At 44.0% G+C, this 20,026-nt stretch overlaps 1 protein-coding gene across 3 annotated transcripts in view; it reads left to right on the forward strand.

Moving 5' to 3' along the window:
- The window catches only part of TECPR2 (tectonin beta-propeller repeat containing 2), a 140,127-nt gene that overhangs the window by 32,751 nt on the left and 87,350 nt on the right, over positions 1–20,026 (forward strand). For all 3 annotated transcript variants that reach the window (XM_031001496.3, XM_063698198.1, XM_063698197.1), the window contains exons 3-5: positions 10,580–10,708; positions 11,731–11,862; positions 16,400–16,557. In XM_031001496.3, coding sequence (XP_030857356.3) covers positions 10,580–10,708; positions 11,731–11,862; positions 16,400–16,557 — 419 coding nt within the window. The remainder of the gene's footprint in view (positions 1–10,579; positions 10,709–11,730; positions 11,863–16,399; positions 16,558–20,026) is intronic.

The raw sequence follows: 20,026 nt of genomic DNA on the forward strand, positions 1-20,026 counted from the left end.
GCGGAAGGCAGCTGCGCGGGTGTTCCTAGAGCTTGCACACAGCTTGGGAGCCAGAATAGGCAAAAAGCATCTTGTCCTCTAAATATTTGGGGTCTGTGCTCTGACTGCTGATTGCTACTTCTAATCGTAGAGGTGCAGACAAAGAGATGGGTGGCCATTGTTGTTACACCTCCTCATTATTGCAAGTTCTTCCCCCTCCAATTAACAAGACTTCCAGGGGATTTAAAGAGCTAATGGTCCTGCTCCCTTGCTTCACTTTTATTTTTTCCCATTTGGGAGCCAGATGTTAGAGAATATGACATTGAAAAGCAACTGCATATAAGGGGGAGAATTAAGAAGTGACTGTGCATGCCTAGGAAAAGGTATAGGCACAGTAAAGACCTGAGAAGACCCTGAGTTTATACCCAAGACTGATCTTTGGCACAGACGGCCTACAGTAATCAAAAAGAATCACACACACATCCACACACACAATAACAAAACCCAGTAAACTTGAAAAGGGGAGGATCTGATTTTCTGAATTACCGCAGTATTAGATTCAAATGTTCAGTTTTCAACAAAACAAATCACGAGGCACACAAAGAAACAGGAAAGTATGCTCTTCCAAGGAAAAAAAAACCAACTGAAACTGTGAGATCACATAGTAGACCTACTAGAAAAAGATTTTAAAACAACTGTCTTAAAGATATGCAAACAACTAAAGAAGATGTGGCACTGGGCGCGGTAGCTCATGCCTGTAAACCCAGCACTTGGGGAGGCCAAGGCAGGTGGATCACTTGAGGTCAGGAGTTTGAGACCAGCCTGGCCAACATGGGGATACCCTGTCTCTACTAAAAATACAAAAACTAGCTGGGTGTGGTGGTGTGCACTGGTAATCTCAGCTACTTGGGAGGCTGAGTCAAGAGAATCGCTTGAACCTGGGAGGCAGAGGTTGCAGTGAGCAGAGATTGTGCCATTGCACTCCAGCCTGGGTAACAGAGTGAGACTCCTTCTCTAAATAAATAAATAAATAAGATGTGGAAAAAGGTAAAGCAGGGTATGAAGGCTGGGTGTGGTGGCTTACGCCTATAATCCCAGCATTTTGAGAGGCAGATCAGTTGAGTCCAGGAGTTCAAGACCAGCCTGGCCAACATGTTGAAACCCGGGTCATCGCTAGTAAATAAGACAAAAATTAGCTGGGCGTGGTGGCACAAGCATGTAGTCTCAGCTACTCAGGAGGCTGAGGCAGGAGAATCACTTGTACCCGGGAGATGGAGGTTGCACTGAGCCAAGATCGTGCCACTGCACTCCAGCCTGGGCAACAGAGACAGATTCTGTCTCAAAAAAAAAAAGAAAGAAAGAAAGAAAAGAAAAGAAAAAGGGAAACAGTGTACAAATAAAATGTAAATATAAATAAAGAGATAGAAACCCTAAAAAGAAACTGAAAATAATTCTGGAACTGAAAAATACAATAACTGAAATGAGAAATTCACTGGAGGGATTCAAAGGCAGATTTGAGCAGGCAGATGAAAGAATCAGTGAATTTGAAGATAAGATATTAAAATTATCAAGTCTGACAAACAGAAAAATGTTTGAAGAAACATGAACAGAGCCTAAGGGTCATCATCAAAGAGACTAACATGTTTTCTGGGAGTTATAGAAAGAAATGAAAGGGGGAGAGAGATTATTTGAAGAAATAGTATCTGGAGCTTCCCAGATTTGACGAGAGACATGGATATAAACATCTAGGAAGTTAAACGACCTCCAAGTAAGATGAACTCAAGGACACCCCCACCAAGACACATTACAATCAAACTCCCAAAAGCGAAAACCAAAGAACCTTTGGGCTGGGTTCAGTGGCTCACACCTGTAATCCCAGCACTTTGGGAGGACAAGGCAGGAGGATCACTTGAGTTCAAGCTCAGCCTGGGCAATATAGTAAGACCTCATCTCTACTAAAAATCAAAAAAATTAACTGGGCGAGGTGGCATTTGCCTGTAGTCTCAGGTCCTCGGGAGGCTAAGGTGGGAAAATTGCTTGAGCCTGGAAGGTCGAGGCTGCAGTGAGCTATGATTGAGGCACTGCACTCCAGCCTGGCCTACTGAATGAGACCCTGTCTCAAAAAAGGATTCAACCTGAGGAAGCTGACTAAAAAAACAAACTTCAGAGAGGAGAGAAATGCCTCCTCATATACAAGGGACCCCCAATAAGATTATAAGCAGATTTCTCATCAAAAACTTTGGAGGGGCCAGGTGCAGTGGCTCACATCCATAATCCCAGCACTTTGGGAGGCTGAGGCAGGTGGATTTCTTGAGGCCAGGAGTTTGAGACCAGCCTGGCCAACATGGCGAAATTCTGTCTCTAAAAATACAAAAATTAGCCAGGGATGGTGGTGTATGTGCCTGTAATCCCAGCCATCTGGGTGCCTGAGGCACAAGAATCGCTTGAACCTGGGAGGCAGAGGTTGCAGTGAGCTGAGAACAGGACACTGCACTCCAGCCTGGATGACAGAGCGAGAATCTGTCTCAAAAAACAAAACAAAACAAAAAAAACAAAGTTTGGAGGCAAGAATACAGTGGGCTGATATATTCAGAGTGTTAAAAAGAAAGAAAACCTGTCAACTAACCATCTAATACCCAGCAAAACTGTCCTTCAGAAATGAGAAGGAAATTAAGATATTCCCAGGTGAACAAAAATGGAGGGAGTTCATTAGCCACAAGACCTGCCCCACAAGAAATACTCAAGAGTCCTGCAGGGGGAAATTAAAGGATATTAAACAGTTACTCAAAGCCATATAAAGAAATGAAGATCTCGGCCGGGCGTGGTGGCTCACGCCTGTAATCCCATCACTTTGGGAGGCCGAGGTGGGTGGATCACGAGGTCAAGAGATGGAGACCATCTTGGCCAACATGGTGAAACCCCATCTCTACTAAAAATACAAGAATTACCTAAGTGTGGTGGCTTGTGCCTGTAGTCCCAGCTACTCAAGGAGGCTGAGGCAGGAGAATCGCTTGAACCCGGGGGGTGGAGGTTGTAGTGAACTGAGATCTGGCCACTGTGCTCCAGCCTATTGACAGAGCAAGACTCTGTCTCAAAAAAAGAAATGAAGGAAAAAAGAAAAAGAAAAAGAAATGAAGATCTCAAAAGTGAAGGATATGTGCAATTATAAAAGCTAATATTACCGTAACAATGGTTTATAATTACATTTTTGTGTTCTACATGATTTAAGAGACAAATCCTTTTTTAAAATTAGTCTAAAAGCTAGTAGTATTGTAATGTTGGTTTGTAAATCCACATTTTCTTTTCTTTTGTTTTTTTTTTTTTTAGATGGTGTCTTGCTCTGTCAGCCAGGCTGGAGTACAGTGGTGCGATATGGGCTCACTGCAACATCTGCCTCCCGGGTTCAAGTGATTCTTGTGCCTCAGCCTCCCAAGTAGCTGGGATTACAGGTGTGTGCCACCACACCCAGCTAATTTTTGTATTTTTAGTAGAGACGGGGTTTCTCCATGTTGGCCAGGCTGGTGTTGAACTCCGACCTCAGTTGATCTGCCCGCCTTGGCCTCCCAAAGTGCTGGGATTATAGGCGTGAGCCACCGTGCCCAGCCCACATTTTGTTTTCTACATAATTTAAAATAATTTTTTTGGTAAAAGAATTTCTAAAGCATTTAAAATAATTATTTACTTTATGGTTTCGGGCGCACAGTTTGTAAAGGTATAATTTTGTGGTATCAGTAAGCAAAAAGGTTGAGGACCCAGCTGTAATGGAGTGGAGCTTTTCTGTGTTACTGAAATTAAGCTGATAGAAATTTAAATTAGTGTTATAACTTTAGGATGTTAAATGTAATCCTCATGGTAATGACAGAGAAAATCACTGTAGAATATACACAAAAGGACATGAGAAAGGAATTTAAATATTTTAATGTACCCCCGAAAATCAACTAAATACAGGAGTAGACAGTAATGCAGGAAACTAGGGACAAAAACCTTAAGGCATATACAAAACAAAATGACAAGCCAGGCGCGGTGGCTCACGCCTATAACCCCAGCACTTTGGGAGGCCGAGGCGGGTGGATCACAAGGTCAGGAGTTCAAGACTAGCCTGGCCAAGATGGTGTAACCCCATCTCTACTAAAAAAAAAACAGAAAAATTAGCCAGGCGTGGTGGCGGGGACCTGTAATCCCAGCCACCCGGGAGGCTGAAGCAGAGAATTGGTTGAACCCAGGAGACAGAGGTTGCAGTGAGCCAAGGTCACACCATTGCACTCCAGCCTGGGCAACAGAGTGAGACTCGTCTCAAAAAAAAAAAAAGAACAAAATGATAGAAATAAGTCCCTGTTTATTGGTTAATTACCTTAAATGTAAATGGATTAAACTCTCCAATCAAAAGACAAAGATTGTCAAAATGGTTTTTAAAACCAATCTGGGCTGGACGCAGTGGCTCACACCTGTAATCCCAGCACTTTGGGAGGCCAAGGTGGGTGGATCACCTGAGGTCAGGAGTTTGAGACCAGCCTGGGTAACATGGTGAAACCCCGACTCTACTAAAAATGCAAACATTAGCTGGGTGTGGTGGTGCATGCCTGTAATCCCAGCTACCCAGGAGGCTGAGGCAGGAGAAATGCTTGAACCTGGGAGACAGAGGTTGTAGTGAGCTGAGATTGCACCATTGCGCTCCAGCCTGGGCAACAAGAGCAAAACTCCATCTCAAAAAAAAAACAAAAACAAAAAACAATACTACTATATGCTATATATAAGAGACTCGCTGCCAGGTGCAGTGGCTCAAGCCTGTAATCCCAGCAGTTTGGGAGGCCGAGGCCAGCGGATGACAAGGTCAGGAGATCGCGACCATCCTGGTTAACACGGTGGAACCCTGTGTCTACTGAAAAGTGGAACCCTGTCTCTATTAAAAAATACAAAATAATTAGCCATGCTTGGTGGTGGGTGCCTGTAGTCCCAGCTACTCAGGAGGCTGAGGCAGGAGAATGGCGTGAACCCGGGAGGCGGAGCTTGCAGTGAGCCAAGATCGCACCACTGTACTCCAGCCTGGGCAAAAGAGCAAGACTCCGTCTCAAAAAAAAAAAAAAAAAAAAAGGAGAGACTCACTTTAGATCCAAATGTTGCTGGTGAAAGGATAGAAAAAGATATTCCATGCAAATAGTAATGAAAAGGGATCGGGGTGGCTATTCTACTATCAGACAAAAAGAGTTACAGAATTGCAGGAAGAAATAGACAGTTCTACAATAAAAGTTGGAAGCTTTAATATCCCACTATCAATAATGGATAGAAAAATAAAGAAACTTTACATGATAAACCAACTAGATTTAACAGACATTTATAGAACACTCTACCCAATAACAATAGCATACATTTTCTCAAATATAGATGGGATGTTTTCCAGGATAGACCATATGTTAAGTCACAAATTAGTGTCAATAGATTTTAAAAGATATACAAAGTATGTTCTTATTGCAACCACAACAGGATAAAGTTAGAAATCAGTAACAGAAGGAAAATTGGAGAATCCACAAATCTGTGCAAATTAACCATATATTCTTAGTCAACCAAAGGGTAAATAAAGAAATTACAAGATAAATTTAAAAATACTTAAAGATGATTGACAATGAAAACACACATACCAAAATTTATGGGACAGTGAAAACAGTGCTAAAGGAGAAATTTATAGCTTTAAATATATACATTAAAAAATAAGAAAAATCTCAAATCAACAACCTAAACTTTACCATTTAAGGAACTAGAAAAGGAAGAAAAACTAAACTCAAAACTAGCAGAAGGAAGGAAATAATAAGATTAGAACAGAGGTAAAGGAAATAGAGACTACAAAACAATAGAGAAAATCAGTGAAACCAAAAGTTGAATTTTTGTAAAGATAAACAGAATTGACAAACCTTTAGCCAGATGGATCAAGAAGAAATGAGAGAAGACACAAATGATTAAAACCAGAAACAAAGTAGACCCTTACTGTTGATTCAACAGAAACAAAAAGGATTATGACAGGATGGTGATCTGTTGAATACCAACAAATTGGATAACCTAGATGAAATGGACAAACCCCTAGAAACACAAAACCTACTGAGACTAAACCATGAAAAAATAGAATACCTGAGTAGATCTGTAATTAGTAAGAGGATAGAATCAATAATCAAATATCTCCTTGTAAAGAAAAGCCCTAGACACGAAGGCTTCACCAGTGAATTTAACCAAGCATTTAAAGAAGAACTAACACTATTTCTTCTCAAATTTTTCCAAACAGTTGAAGAGGAGGGAATACTTCTGAATTCACTCTATGAGGCCAGAATTATGCTGATATCAAAACTAGAAAAGATACCACAAGAAAAATACACATCAGTATCCCTCATGAACATTGATGCAAAAATCTTCAAGAAAATACTAGCAAGTAAATTCAGCAGCATATTAAAAGGATTATACACCATGACCAAAGTGGGATATATTTCTGGAATGGAAGGATGGTTCAACATATGAAAGTCAGTTACCTAATATGCTGTTTTAACAAAATGAGGGACAAAATCACATGGTCACTCCACTGGTCCATAAAAAGCACTTGACAAAATTCAACACCCTTTTATGGTAAAAACACTCAACAAACTGGGAATAGAAACTACCCCAACATAATAAAAGCCATATATGAAAAACAGTGAACAATTATACTTAATGGTAAAAAATGGAAAGCTTTTCCTCTAAGATCAGAAACAAGGCAAAATGCCTGCTTTTGTCACTTCAGTTCAACACAGTGCTGGAAATTTTAGCCAGAGTCATTAGCCAAGAAAAAGAAATTAAGAGGCATCAAAATTGGGAAGGCAGAAGTAAAAGTATCTCTGTTTGCAGATGACATGATCTTGTATGTAGAAACCCTAAAGATTCCACAAAAAATTGTTTGAACTAATACATGAAACTGGCATAGTAGCAGCATACAAAGTCAATGCACAAAAATCAGTTGCATTTCTAAACACCAACAATGAATAATATGAAAAAGAAATTAAGAGGAAAATTCCACTTAAAATGGCATTAAAAAGAATAAGGAGGTGAAAGACTCATACAATGAAACATGAAACATTGCTGAAAGAAATTAAAGACATAGGTAAATAGAAACACATTGTATGTTGAGAAATTGGAAGACTTAACATTGTGTGTTTGTTTTTTGGAGACAGGGTCTTGCTCTGTCACCTAGGGTGGAGTGCAGTGGCACAATCACAGCTCACTGCAGCCTCAATCTCCTAGGCTCAAGTGATCCTCCCACCTCAGACTCCCAAGTAGCTAGGACTACAGGCATGCACAACTATGCCTGGCTTTTTTTTTTTTTTTTAATTTTTTGTAGAGATGGGGTCTCACTATGTTGCTCAGGCTGGTCTTGAACTCCTGGGCTCAAGTGATCCTCCTGCCTTGGCCTCCCAAAATTGTGGGATTACAGGCATGAGTCACCCCGACTAGCCTGACTTAATATTGTTAAGCTGTCCATACCACCCAAAGTAATTTATAAGTTAATTCAATACAATTTCTATCAAACTCCCAAGGCCATTTTTTGGCTTGGGAGTTTTAGAATATAAAAATTTATTCTAAAATTCATATGGGATCTCAGGAGAACCTGAAAAGCCCCAACAAACCTGAAAAAGAACAAAGCTGGAGATCTCATACTTCCTGAACTTAAAACTTAACTGCGAAAATGCAGTCATTGAAACAGTGTATTGGACTTGGCTGTGGTATGAAGAAATAAGAAGAAAAAGAAGAGAACAGCATGATACATAAAAATAGACATAGAGACCGATGAAATCAATAGCCCAGAAATAAACCCTCTTATATAGTCAAGTGAAAAAAAATTTTTTTTTTTTTGAGACAGACTGTCACTCTGTTGCCCAGGCTGCAGTGCAATGGCGTGATCTCAGCTCACTGCAACCTCCACCTCCTAGGTTCAAGTGATGCTCCTGCCTCAGCCTCCCTAGTAGCTGGGACTACAGGCGTGTGGCACCACACCTGGCTAATTTGTGTATTTTTAGTAGAGACAGGATTTCGTGTTAGCCAGGCTGGTCTTGAACTCTTGACCTCAAGTGATTCGCCTGCATCAGCCTCCCAAAGTGCTGGGATTACAGGTGTGAGCCACCGTACCTGGCCCAGTCAAGTGATTTTTGATAAGGACGTGAAGATTGTTCCACAGGGAAAGGACAGTCTTTTCAACAAATGGTATAGGGGAAACTGGATATTCACATGCAAAAGAATGAAGTTGGACCCTTACCTAATACTACATTCAAAAATTAACTCAAAATGGCCGGGGCCTGGTGACTCACACCTGTAATCCCAGCACTTGGGAGGCCCAGGCAGGCGGATCACTTGAGGCCAGGAGTTTGAGACCAGCGGGGCCAACATGGGGAAACTCTGTCTCTACTAAAAATATAAAAAATTAGCCAGGTGTGGTGATGCATGCCTGTAGTCCCAGCTACTCTGGAGGTTGAGGCATGAGAATCACTTGAACCCGGGAGGTGGAGGTTGCAGTGAGCCAAGGTTGCACCATTGCACTCCAGCCTGGGCAACAGAGCAAGGCTCCATCTCAAAAAGAAACAAACAGACAAAAAACACAACAATGAAAAAACCCAATTCAAAAATGGGCAAAGGACTTGAATAGATGTTTCCCCAGAGAAGGTAAACAAATGGCCAATAAGCACATGAAAAATGACCATCACTAATTATTAGGGCATGCATGTCAAAACTATACACCACACCCATTAGGATGGCTACTGTCAAAAAAAAAGGAAATAACAAGGGTTGGTAAGGATGTGAGAAATCGGAACCCTGGTGCATTGTTCACAGGAATGAGATGATGCAGCCAGTACTAGAAAACAGTATGGTGGTTGCTCAAAAAATTAAAAATAGAATTACCATATGATACCAAAATTCAGTCCTGAGTACAGTGTGTACCCAAGATAATTGAAAGCTGTATCTCAAAGAGATGTTTGTACACTCATATTCATAGGAGCCTTATTCACAGTAGTTAAAATGGGGAAGCAACCCGTGTGCGTCCATCAACGGATGAATGGATAAACAAAATGTAGTATGTACATACAAGAGAATATGAGTAAGCCTTAAAAAGGAAGGAGTTCTGATATGTGCTATAACACGGATGAACCTTGAAGATACTGTGTTAAGGAGATAAGCCAGTCAGAAAAAAGGCAAATACTGTATGGTTCCATTTGTATGAGGTATTTAGAGTATTCAAAATCACGGTAAAAGGAATCTGAGGAGATTAAAAAAAAAAAGAGTAGTCAAAATCATAAAGACGGAAAGTAGAATGGTAGTTGCCAGGGGCTGGGGGGAGGGATGAATGGGGAATTATCATTTAATAGAGTTTCAGTTTTACAAGATTAAATAGTCGTGGAGATGGATAATGGTGATGATTGCAGAGCATTATGAATGTATTGAATACCACTGAAATGTATACTTTAAAAAGGGATACTGGTAATTTTATGTTATGTGTATTTTAACATTAAAAAATTGGGGGATGAGGGCTGGGCATGGTGGCCCACACCTGTAATCCCAGCACTTTGGGAGGCCAAGGTGGGCAGATAACGAGGTCAGGAGATCGAGACCATCCTGCCTAACACAGTGAAACCCCATCTCTACTAAAAATACAAAAAAAGCGGGGCGTGGTGGCGGGCGCCTGTGGTCCCAGCTGCTCAGTAGGCTGAGGCAGGAGAATCGCTTGAACCCAGGAGGTGGAGGTTGCAGTGAGCCGAGATGGTGCCACTGCACTCCAGCCTGGCGATAGAGTGAGATTCCATCTCAAAAAAAAAATTAAAACTGGGGCATGAGGGCAGGGTGCAGTGGCTCACATCTGTAATCCCAGCACTTTGGGAGGCCCAGGCAGGAAGATCCCTTGTGCCCAGGAGATTGAGACCAGCCTGGGCAATATAGTGAGACCTTGTCTCTACAAAAAAAATTTAAAATTACCTGGGTGTGGGGCACATGTCTGTAGTCCCAGCTACTTGGGAGGCTGAAGTGCGAGGATCGCTTGAGCCTGGGAGGTTGAGGCTGCAGTGAACTGTGATTGCACCACTGCCCTCCTACCTAGGTATATTTGTTTTTTGGTTTTTTTGTTGTTGTTTCTTGTTTTTTGAGACAGAGTCTTGCTCTGTCGCCCAGGCTGGATGCAATGGCATGATCTCGGCTCACTGCAACCTCCGCCTCCTGGGTTCAAGTGATTCTTCCTGCCTCAGCCTCCCAAATAGCTAGGATTACAGGCATCTGCCACCACGCCCAGCTAATTTTTGTGTTTTTAGTGGAGACGGGGTTTTGCCATGTTGGCCAGGCTGGTCTGGAACTCCTGACCTCAGGTGATCTGCTTGCCTTGGCCTCCCAAAGTGCTGGGATTACAGGCGTGATCCACCACACCCAGCCCTGTTTTTGTTTTTGTTTTTTCAACAGATGTAATTTCTGACTTGTATACCTTTTCAATCAAGAATATGTATGGACTACAGCCTGATGAAGTTTTTCACTCCTTTAGTAATGTCCTCCTTGTTTTACATTTTCAAAGCCTGCATAGTTACAGATTCATTTGTTTTCAACGTTTCCCCAGGGGAAGACGGAATCTATCACTGTGGTGAAGCTGCTGAGCTGCTTTGATGACCTGGTGGCAGCAGGCACAGCCTCTGGCAGGGTTGCAGTTTTTCAACTTGTATCTTCATTGCCAGGGAGAAATAAACAGGTGAGTACTCATGATCTTAACACGTGTTAACTTCTTGGCAAATTCCTCATGGATTTTTAAAATTAGAAATCCTCATCTGCTTAGAAAGTTTGTGCTCAGAGAAAGCCGGGCACGACTTTCTCTGCCCGGGCTCATGCCTGTAATCCCAGTACTTTGGAAGGCCAAGGCGGGCTGATCACGAGGTCAAGAGATCAAGACTATCCTGGCCAACATGGTGAAACCCCATCTCTACTAAAAATACAAAATTTGGCCGGGCGCAGTGGCTCATGCCTGTAATCCCAGCACTTTGGGAGGCCGAGGCAGGCAGATCACGAGGTCAGGAGATCAAGACCATCCTGACTAACACAGTGAAACTCCATCTCTACTAAAAAATACAAAAAATTAGCTGGGTGTGGTGGCGGGTGCCTGTAGTCCCAGCTACTAGGGAGGCTGAGGCAGGAGAATGGCGTGAACCCAGGAGACGGAGCTTGCAGTGAGCGGAGATCACGCCACTGCACTCCAGCCTGGGTGACAGAGGGAGACTCCATCTAAAAAAAGAAAAAAAATACAAAAATTAGCTGGGCGTGGTGGTGCGTGCCTGTAGTCCCAGCTACTCGGGAGGCTGAGGCAGGAGAATCACTTGAACCCGGGAGGCAGAGGTCGCAGTGAGCTGAGATTGTACCACACTACTGCACTCCAGCCTGACGGAGCGAGACTCTGTCTCAAAAAAAAAAAAAAATGCTCAGAGAAGCTTAACACTGTGCTGTTTATAATTGGAGAACATTTTTGTGCTGAGTTGGACACTTGGCATAAAGTACATGTGGGTCATTTCATTTTTGCTTAATATTCTCAAGGTATGCTCTCTGTGGGTTTTGAAGGTGACTAGACAGATGGAACTTTGTGCAGGGTTCTGCTTGGAAAACGAGATTGGGAAAACCAGCTCTTCCCTAACTAGGAGCGATTGTATACCTTTTCCATGTAGCCCCAGCTCACAGCATTTATCCTTTTTTTTTCTTGTGTATATTTTTATCCCTTGTTCATAGCTTCGGAGATTCGATGTCACTGGTATTCACAAAAATAGCATTACAGCTCTGGCTTGGAGCCCCAATGGAATGAAATTGTTCTCTGGAGATGACAAAGGCAAAATTGTTTATTCTTCTCTGGATCTAGACCAGGTAAAATTATTTTCAGAAATACTGTTGGCTCTTACCTTCTTACATTTGGAAAAACTATATTTATAATTGTATTTTTAGTCAGCTTATATTCTTGATCATCATCCCTTTATAATCTCAATTGTTATTTGTAACATTTACTTTTATAGACTTATGTTTTATAAGCTTCCACTTCTATGACTAAGGAGTTGGCCTACTAGAACATTCACTTTTTTCATTCCACTGTTGTGTATTACTTCTACTTGGAAAAGAAGCTATTATCATTCCTACTTCCTTGAAAGGTTAGTAGGAGTGATGCCAAACACTTCTGAATCCTAACTGTGGACAAGTCAGTGATTTCAATGGATGGAGGACTCTGCCAGCCACCTGGCCTGTGTGAGATGACCTCATGTGACAGGAAGTGGCAGAGGAGGTTAGGTGGCAGTATGGTGAAGATGAAGAAACTGGAGTGCCAAGAGATCCAGGAACTAGTCCAGGGGTGCAGGCTTGCACCTCACAGAGCTTGCTTTCAAACCGTGCTTCTGCTTCAACGCCCGTGCCTTTTCTACTGCACGTGTGGCTTGATGATCTGCTGGGTTTTATTTGTTTTGTCATGTGTCTGCAACCAAACTGAACTCCTTGGTGGCACAGTCCTTTCTTTTTCTTATTTGTAGCCTTCATTCCTAGAGCACTATAGGAATTCAACAATTTTTTTTTTTTTTTTTGATGCAGTCTCGCTCTTGTCACCCAGGCTGGAGTGCAGTGGCCCAATCTCGGCTTGTTACAACCTCCACCTCCCGGGTTCAAGCGATTCTGCCACCTCAGCCTCGCAAGTAGCTGGGATTACGGGGACCTGCCATCATGCCCGACTAATTTTTGTACTTTTGTAGAGACGGAGTTTCACCATGTTGGTCAGGCTGGTCTTGAACTCCTGACCTCAGGTGATCTGCCTGCCTCGGCCTTCCAAAGTGCTGGGATTACAGACGTGAGCCACCACACCCAGCCAAGAATTCAGCAATTATTAGCTGCATGACTTTCAGTCCCTCTGATCCAAGACTGACCTAGTACAAATATTCTCTAGTAGTAGTTCTCAAGCTTTGTAGTCACAGGATCCCTTTACACTCTTAGAAAGAGGACCCCAAAGCATTTTTGTTCATATGGGTTATCTCTACCGAGTACACCATGTTAGAAGTTACAACTGAGAAATTTAAAAATATACATATTTTTTTGAGATGGAGTCTCGCTCTGTTGCCCAGGCTGGAGTGCAGTGGCGCGATCTCGGCTCACTGCAACCTCTGCCTCCCGGGTTCAAGGGATTCTCATGCCTCAGCCTCCCGAGTAGCTGGGACTACAGGCACCTGCCACCACGTCTGACTACTTTTTTGTATTTTTTGTAGAGATAGTGTTTCACCGTTTTAGCCAGGATGGTTTCAATCTCCTGACCCTGTGATCCTCCCACCTCAGCCTCCCAAAGTGCTGGGATTACAGGCGTGAGCCACTGCGCCCGGCTGAAATTTAAAAATATTTGACTTTGAAATAATAAATCCATAACATCTGAACATAAGTGACATATTTTGTGAAAATATCTCTATAGCTCTATTTTCAAAACAGGTGAGAAGAGTGAGTGGCATTGATTTATATTTTTACAAATTTCTTTATTATCTGGCTTAATAGAAGATGGCTGGATTCTGCATTCAATCTGTTGCCATACATTGTTTTGATTGAAGTGTATAAAGAAAAACTGGCTTTACACAGACATGTAGTTGGAAATGGGAGGAGTATTTTGATAGCCTTTTCAGATAATTGTGGACATTCTTTAATAATATCCTCATATGACTACCTCATAAAGCAAACGGTAGTTGCTTTAAAGGTTACGGTGACAAATGACAAATGGTAGTTTCTTTAAAGGTTAGTAAAAATGTAGAATCTGAAACCACATGGATGAATTTTTCCTACTCTGTTACATTAAAATGTACTTTACCTATGTTGGATTTTGTAACATTATGTATTGGTCACTTAGAAAATACTATTCACAGAGTGATGCAGATCTTCCAAATGTTGACACTTTTTTTTTTTTTTTTTTTTTTTTGAGACATGGTCTTACTCCTCTCACCCAGGCTGGTGCACAGTGGTGCAATCACGGCTCACTGCAGCTTTGACTTCCCAGGTTCAGGTGATTCCCCCACCTTGGCCTCCCGAGTAGCTGGGACTACAGGTGCATGCCACCATGCCCAGCTGATTTTTTGTATTTTTATAGAGACAGGGCTTCACCATGTTGCACAGGCTGGTCTTGAACATCTGGGCTCAAGCAATCTGCTCACCATAGTCTTCCAAAGTTCTTGGATTACAGGTTTGAGCCACCGTGCCAGCTGATAAATTTTCTAATACAATATCAAAAAAATACCGTCATTAACATCAACACCATTGTAATCGGGAAAGTCTAGCTATAAGGAATCATGTCAAGTTCACAGGGACAGATACAAGTTTTCAGATTGCTAATCTTTGTGTGAGAGCAACAAATACCATTACTTGTTTTCCTTGAAGTGACAGGCTTTTTTTTTTTTTTTGAGAAAATGTCTGCTAAATACCCAAATTTGAATAATTACAGCATTTCAAATAAAAATGGTGTTTTGTGAAAAAAGCAGCTGGCTCAGCTCATAGCTGCAACAGTTGCACAAGTGCTTTCCTTGAGAGAACCACTGAGTGTATTTCAGTGTGCAGCAGAAGGGAGAATACAAAAGTACCTATCCTCTGGCCAGGTGTGGTGGCTCACACCCGTAATCCCAGCACTTTGGGAGGCCAAGGCAGGATGATCACTTGAGCCCAGGAGTTTGAGACCAGTCTGGGCAACATGGCAAAACCCCATTTCTACCAAAAAACATATAAAAATTAGCCAGGTATGGTGATGCACACCTGTAATCCCAGCTACTCTGGAGGCTGAGGTTGGAGGATCAGTTGAGCCTTGGAGGTGGAGATTGCAGTGAGCTGAGATTGCACCACTACACTCCAGCCTAGGCCAAGAGCCAGAACCTGTCTCAAAAAAAGGTTTGCAACATTTTCATGTAATGGAAATTTCTTTATCTTGATTTTGGTGTTGGTTACATGACTATAAATTTGTCAAAATTCATAGAATTGTATACCCAAAAAAGGACGAAATTTACTGTAAGTTTTACCAACAAATCTGATCACTGTCCCCTGCTTCCCTCACAAAATGTCAGTGATGTTACAGCAGTATTTCTGAAATAATTGATGAAACTTTTCATATATATTGGATTTCATATATATATATATAATATATATATATATATTTTTTTTTTTTTTTGAGACAGAGTCTCACTGTGTTGCCCAGGCTGGAGTGCAGTGGTGCGATCTTGGCTCACTGCAACCCTTGCCTCTGGGTTCAAGTGATTCTCCTGCCTCAGCCTCCCAAGTAGCTGGGATTACAGGTATGCGCCACCTCGCCCAGCTAAATTTTGTATTTTTAGTAGAGATGAGGTTTCACCGTGTTGGCCAGGCTGGTCTCGATCTCCTGACCTCAAACGATCCACCCACCTCAGCCTACCAAAATATAGGGATTACAAGTGTGAGCCACTGCACCCGGCCTGATGACACTTTTCTGTAAGAGTAACTTATAGAATCAGATTTTTTATACAATGAAATATGCTTTGTGTTAGCAGTCATATGCCTTCTAGAATTTTATTTTGTGTTTATATATAAAATATGGGTTTTTTTTCTTTTTTAAAGACAGAGTCTCACTCTGCTACCTGGGCTAGAGTGCAGTGGTGTGATCACAACTCACTGTAACCTGAACTCCTGGGCTCAAATGATCCTTCTGTCTCAGCCTCCCAAGTAGCGGGGACCACAGGCACGTGCCAACATGCCTGGCTAATAAAAAAAAATTTTTTTCTAGAGACACAGTCTCACAATGTTGCCCAGGCTGGTCTTGTAAAATATCATTTTATGTTAATAGCATTTTATATATTTAATATCATTTAATTTCTTCTAACCTTCTGTTTTCTATTACCCTTTCAGTTGGCAAGGATATAATGTCCTCAAAGCTGCTTTGAACCCTTTGTGAGGGGAGACTATAATATGAACTTACAGAGCTGATTATTGTCGCAATAATTTTATAGAGTGTTCCATTCCATTGTTTTATAATAGAATAAGCAATACACACAGTGCAACAGATTTCTGTTTAGATCTTTATGGATTCTTCTTTGAACTCTCTGCATGTTTACTGCATCATCCCTGAGCCTGCTATGGTGCACAGTAAAGAATGTATCTACTGAGGACATGTTTTTAAAAATTATGCAGATTTTAAAATGTTTCCTGTCAAACTGGATGCAGCATGAGGGAGATGTTAGTATGGACTCTTTTCCCATCTGTCAAATAATCTCGCTATGGTGGGTTGAGAGTGAATCTGGAGAGAGTGAAAGCATGTGTTAAGTAAGGTGCAAGCTGACCTAAGCACAGCTAGCAGGAAGGACACTGACTTGTCCTAAGGGAGGTCCATTCTTTAGCCCGGCGCTGATGTGAGGTGTAACCAGACTTTCTCTGCCAGGGACTCTGTAACTCCCAGCTGGTGTTGGAGGAGCCGTCTTCCATTGTGCAGCTGGATTATAGCCAGAAAGTGCTGCTGGTCTCTACTCTGCAAAGAAGTCTGCTCTTTTACACTGAAGAAAAGTCTGTAAGGCAAATTGGAACACAACCAAGGAAAAGGTAAGTTTCACAAGTTTGCCAGTTTGGCCTAAATGCTGGGCCTTGTTGTAGAAGGTGCTTTAGGGTTTCTTAGGTCTCCTGTTTGCCGGAGACCTCCTGTTTGCAAACCCACAGTGCCTCTAAGCCTGGGGTTCCTGGTGGGGCCCTGTGCCTGCCTAGGATTTCTCCTCCCAGAGGCAGACAAGAGTGGGTTCTTCTTGTCGCAGAGCTGTAGGAGCCTGCACGCACAGCCACTCTGCCTCTCAGGGTGCCATGGTCAGCGCGGAGAAGCCTCAGGGGTGGCCTGGTCTATCTGTTCCTTGTGGAGCCACCTCCTCCACACAGTCCTGGTGAGGGGTCAGGGTTGTGGGGCTCACTCGTTATTCAGCACGTGTTTACCATGCACCCCTGTGCACTGTGGCAGGCTCAGCAGTGACATGGTAAACACGGCAGATCTGAGCCCTCCGTTGTGGAAATGGAAACACAGATAGAACACTTGTTGACCATTGTGTCAGCTGCTGTGGACCAAAATACACAGGATGCTGTGTGAGTTTAGACACACTTTTGTCCAGGTGAAGGGTCAGGGAAGACATCCTGAAGGCATGGGTTCCAGGTTGAGAGATCATTCCTCCTTTGACCAGTGATGTGGAGGAAGGGCAGCGAGAAGTCCACCAGCCATACCAGCCGTGTGGGAAAAGGCAACTGGAACACCTGGGGAACCTATAATTCATCATCCCACCCTAGCCTGTAAAGCACTCTTGTAGGACTTTGCAGCGAGTTTGCGTGGGGATGGGGTGAGGAGGGGTAGGTAGAGCAGTGGAGCTGACCCCTCCTATGCCAAGGAGGAGGTAGACTGGGGCCAACGTGGGGGTGGGGAGCAGAGGGCGGCATTAGTACAGATCATGCATTGATGAGTCTACAGTCATGGATTGTCAATTGGCCGATGGGAGCTGGAAGAGTTCCCATCTTGTGTCTCCCAGGAAAGGGCACTGTTTGCCTGCATAGAATCAGGGGCAGGGCAGCTGATGGTCACGGCATGTGGGGAGGGCTTGAGGGTGGCCCTGTGGAGAGTGACAGCAGGGACTGGGAAACATGGTGAGATTGGCAGGCGTTGATGAGGCCCTGCGGCTGGTGGTGCTGTTGGTGACAGGCCGTCCTGGAGAGTCGGGTGAGGCAGATGGGCGGAGCCAGCCCCTGTGGTCGTAGTCACCATACGTTATTCTGTGTTCTGGGCTTTGCGGCAACACACAAGTTTATTCTCTTTTCTGCATGGCAGCCCTCCGGCTGTTAAAAGACACGCTCAGACCTCCCCTTTGACTTCTATTTTCGATGCTGAACACCTTTTTTCTTTTTCTTTTTCTTTTTCTTTTTCTTTTTTGTTTGAGACAGAGTTTTGCTCTTCTTGCCCAGGCTGGAGTACAGTGGTGCGATCTCAGCTCACTGCAACATCTGCCTCCTGGGTTCAAGCGATTCTCCTGCCTCAGCCTCCTGAGTAGCTGAGATTACAGGCATGTGCCACCACACCCGGCTAATTTTGTATTTTTAGTAGAGACAGGGTTTCACCATGTTGGTCGGGCTGGTCTCAAACTCCCGACCTCAGGTGATCCGCCTGCCTTGGCCTCCCAAAGTGCTGGGATTACAGACGTGAGCCACCGCATGCGGCCTGCTGAACACCTTCTTAATCCCATCAACAATTTGGCCTTTTTATATCTGCAGTCTCCCTTTCGGTCCCTGGAGAACTCAGTGGAATTTATGGCCCTGCAGATCTTAGTTCTGCTGCTCTCTCTGCCAGTATCCTACTCCTCTGGCATTTTATCCTGGTTCGTCTGTCAATGTTTTACTGCACTGTCTTGGAAGGAAGGCAGAGTGTAAAGAGAGGCATTGAAAACCAATTACTTTACATGTGGGTCCTATTCCCAACAATCTCTCTTAAAACCTGGCCCTTGGCCGGACGCAGTGGCTCACACCTGTAATCCCAACACTTTGGGAGGCCAAGGTGGGCGGGTCACTTGAGGTCAGGAGTTCAAGAACAGCCTGGCCAACATGGTGAAACCTCCTCTCTACTAAAAACACAACAGTTTGCCAGGCAGGGTAGCAGGCGCCTGTAATCCCAGCTACTCAGGAGGCTGAGGCAGGAGAATCGCTTGAACCGGGGAGACAAAGGTTGCAGTGAGCTGAGACTGCACCACTGTACTCCAGCCTGGGTGACAGAGCGAGACTCCATCTCAAAAAAATCAAAAACAAAAAAACAAAAAACAAACCTGGCCCTTTAACCTCTTGTGTGGAGACCCAGGCAGTTTCTGTAAACCTCTCCTAGTGCGTCTGTGCAGTCAAGTCTTTAGGGAACATTGATTGAAAGCGTGCTCTGCACCAGGAACGTTTTAGGATGCAGAAACAAATAAATGTGTCCCCTTCTCAGAAGGAGAGAGATTTTATTGAGCCTTGGGGAAATGAGGGCTAACAGAATAAGAGGAAGTGTTTTTAACATCTGTGTCTTAAAGACTTGCTTTCTGCTGTAGACTATTGTGTGCGTCTATCCCTGGAAGCAGTGCTTCCCTCACAACTGTTTGTTTAGTGAGCGGAGCTAAGCATGTACACGTGGAGGCGTGACAGCAAGTACGGAGGCATCCAAGGAGACAAGGCCTCTGCCCTCAAACACAATGAGAGAGACTGTCGGTCAGCAGGAGGAGAGTAGAGGCTGTCAGTGCTGTAAAGGAGCGGGCTGGGTGAAGCATTAGGGAGTGCTAGGCATGGGGCAGGAAGTTGCATTTGGATAGGATGGTCAGGAAAGGCCTCTAGAAGGGCAGTGATCTTTGAGCTGAAGCCTGGGAAGAGCTGCTGGAGGAGCATTCCAGGCTCAGGGAACAGCATATGCCAAGACCTCAATTGGGCAAGAGCTTAGATGTTCAAGAAGCCAGAAGTGACTAGGGCACTGGCTATGGCTGGAGTCCAGGGGAGCCGTGGGGAGGCTGACACGGGAGTCCAGGGGAGCCGTGGGGAGGCTGCCATGGGAGTCCAGGGGAGCTGTGAGGAGGCTGGCACGGGAGTCCAGAGGAGCCTGGCATGGGAGTCCAGGGGAGCTGTGGGGAGGCTGCCACGGGAGTCCAGGGGAGCTGTGGGGAGGCTGGCACGGGAGTCCAGGGGAGCCACGGGGAGGCTGCTGCAGGAGTCCAGGGGAGCCACAGGGAGGCTGCCTTGGGAGTCCAGGGAAACCATTGACTGAGATGGAGACTGGAGACTGGGGAAGGCTGGGCCGGAGGTCAGGACATCAGGACCTCTGCTGTGGACATAAGGGGTTTGACGGGCCTGTCAGGTGGCCGCGTGGGAGTCGCAGAAGAGAGTTCTGTGGACTGGTCTGGAGCCCAGGGAAGAAGTCTTGACCAGAGGGGAAAATGAGGTCACCAGATACAGGTGACACTGACACCCTGACATTGGATGAATCCACGCAGGGAATGTCTGTTCATTCAGCGCTGGAGCTTTGCACCAAGCC

Source organism: Gorilla gorilla, chromosome 15, assembly GCF_029281585.2.
Source record: "Gorilla gorilla gorilla isolate KB3781 chromosome 15, NHGRI_mGorGor1-v2.1_pri, whole genome shotgun sequence".
Taxonomy (NCBI): Eukaryota; Metazoa; Chordata; class Mammalia; order Primates; family Hominidae; genus Gorilla; species Gorilla gorilla.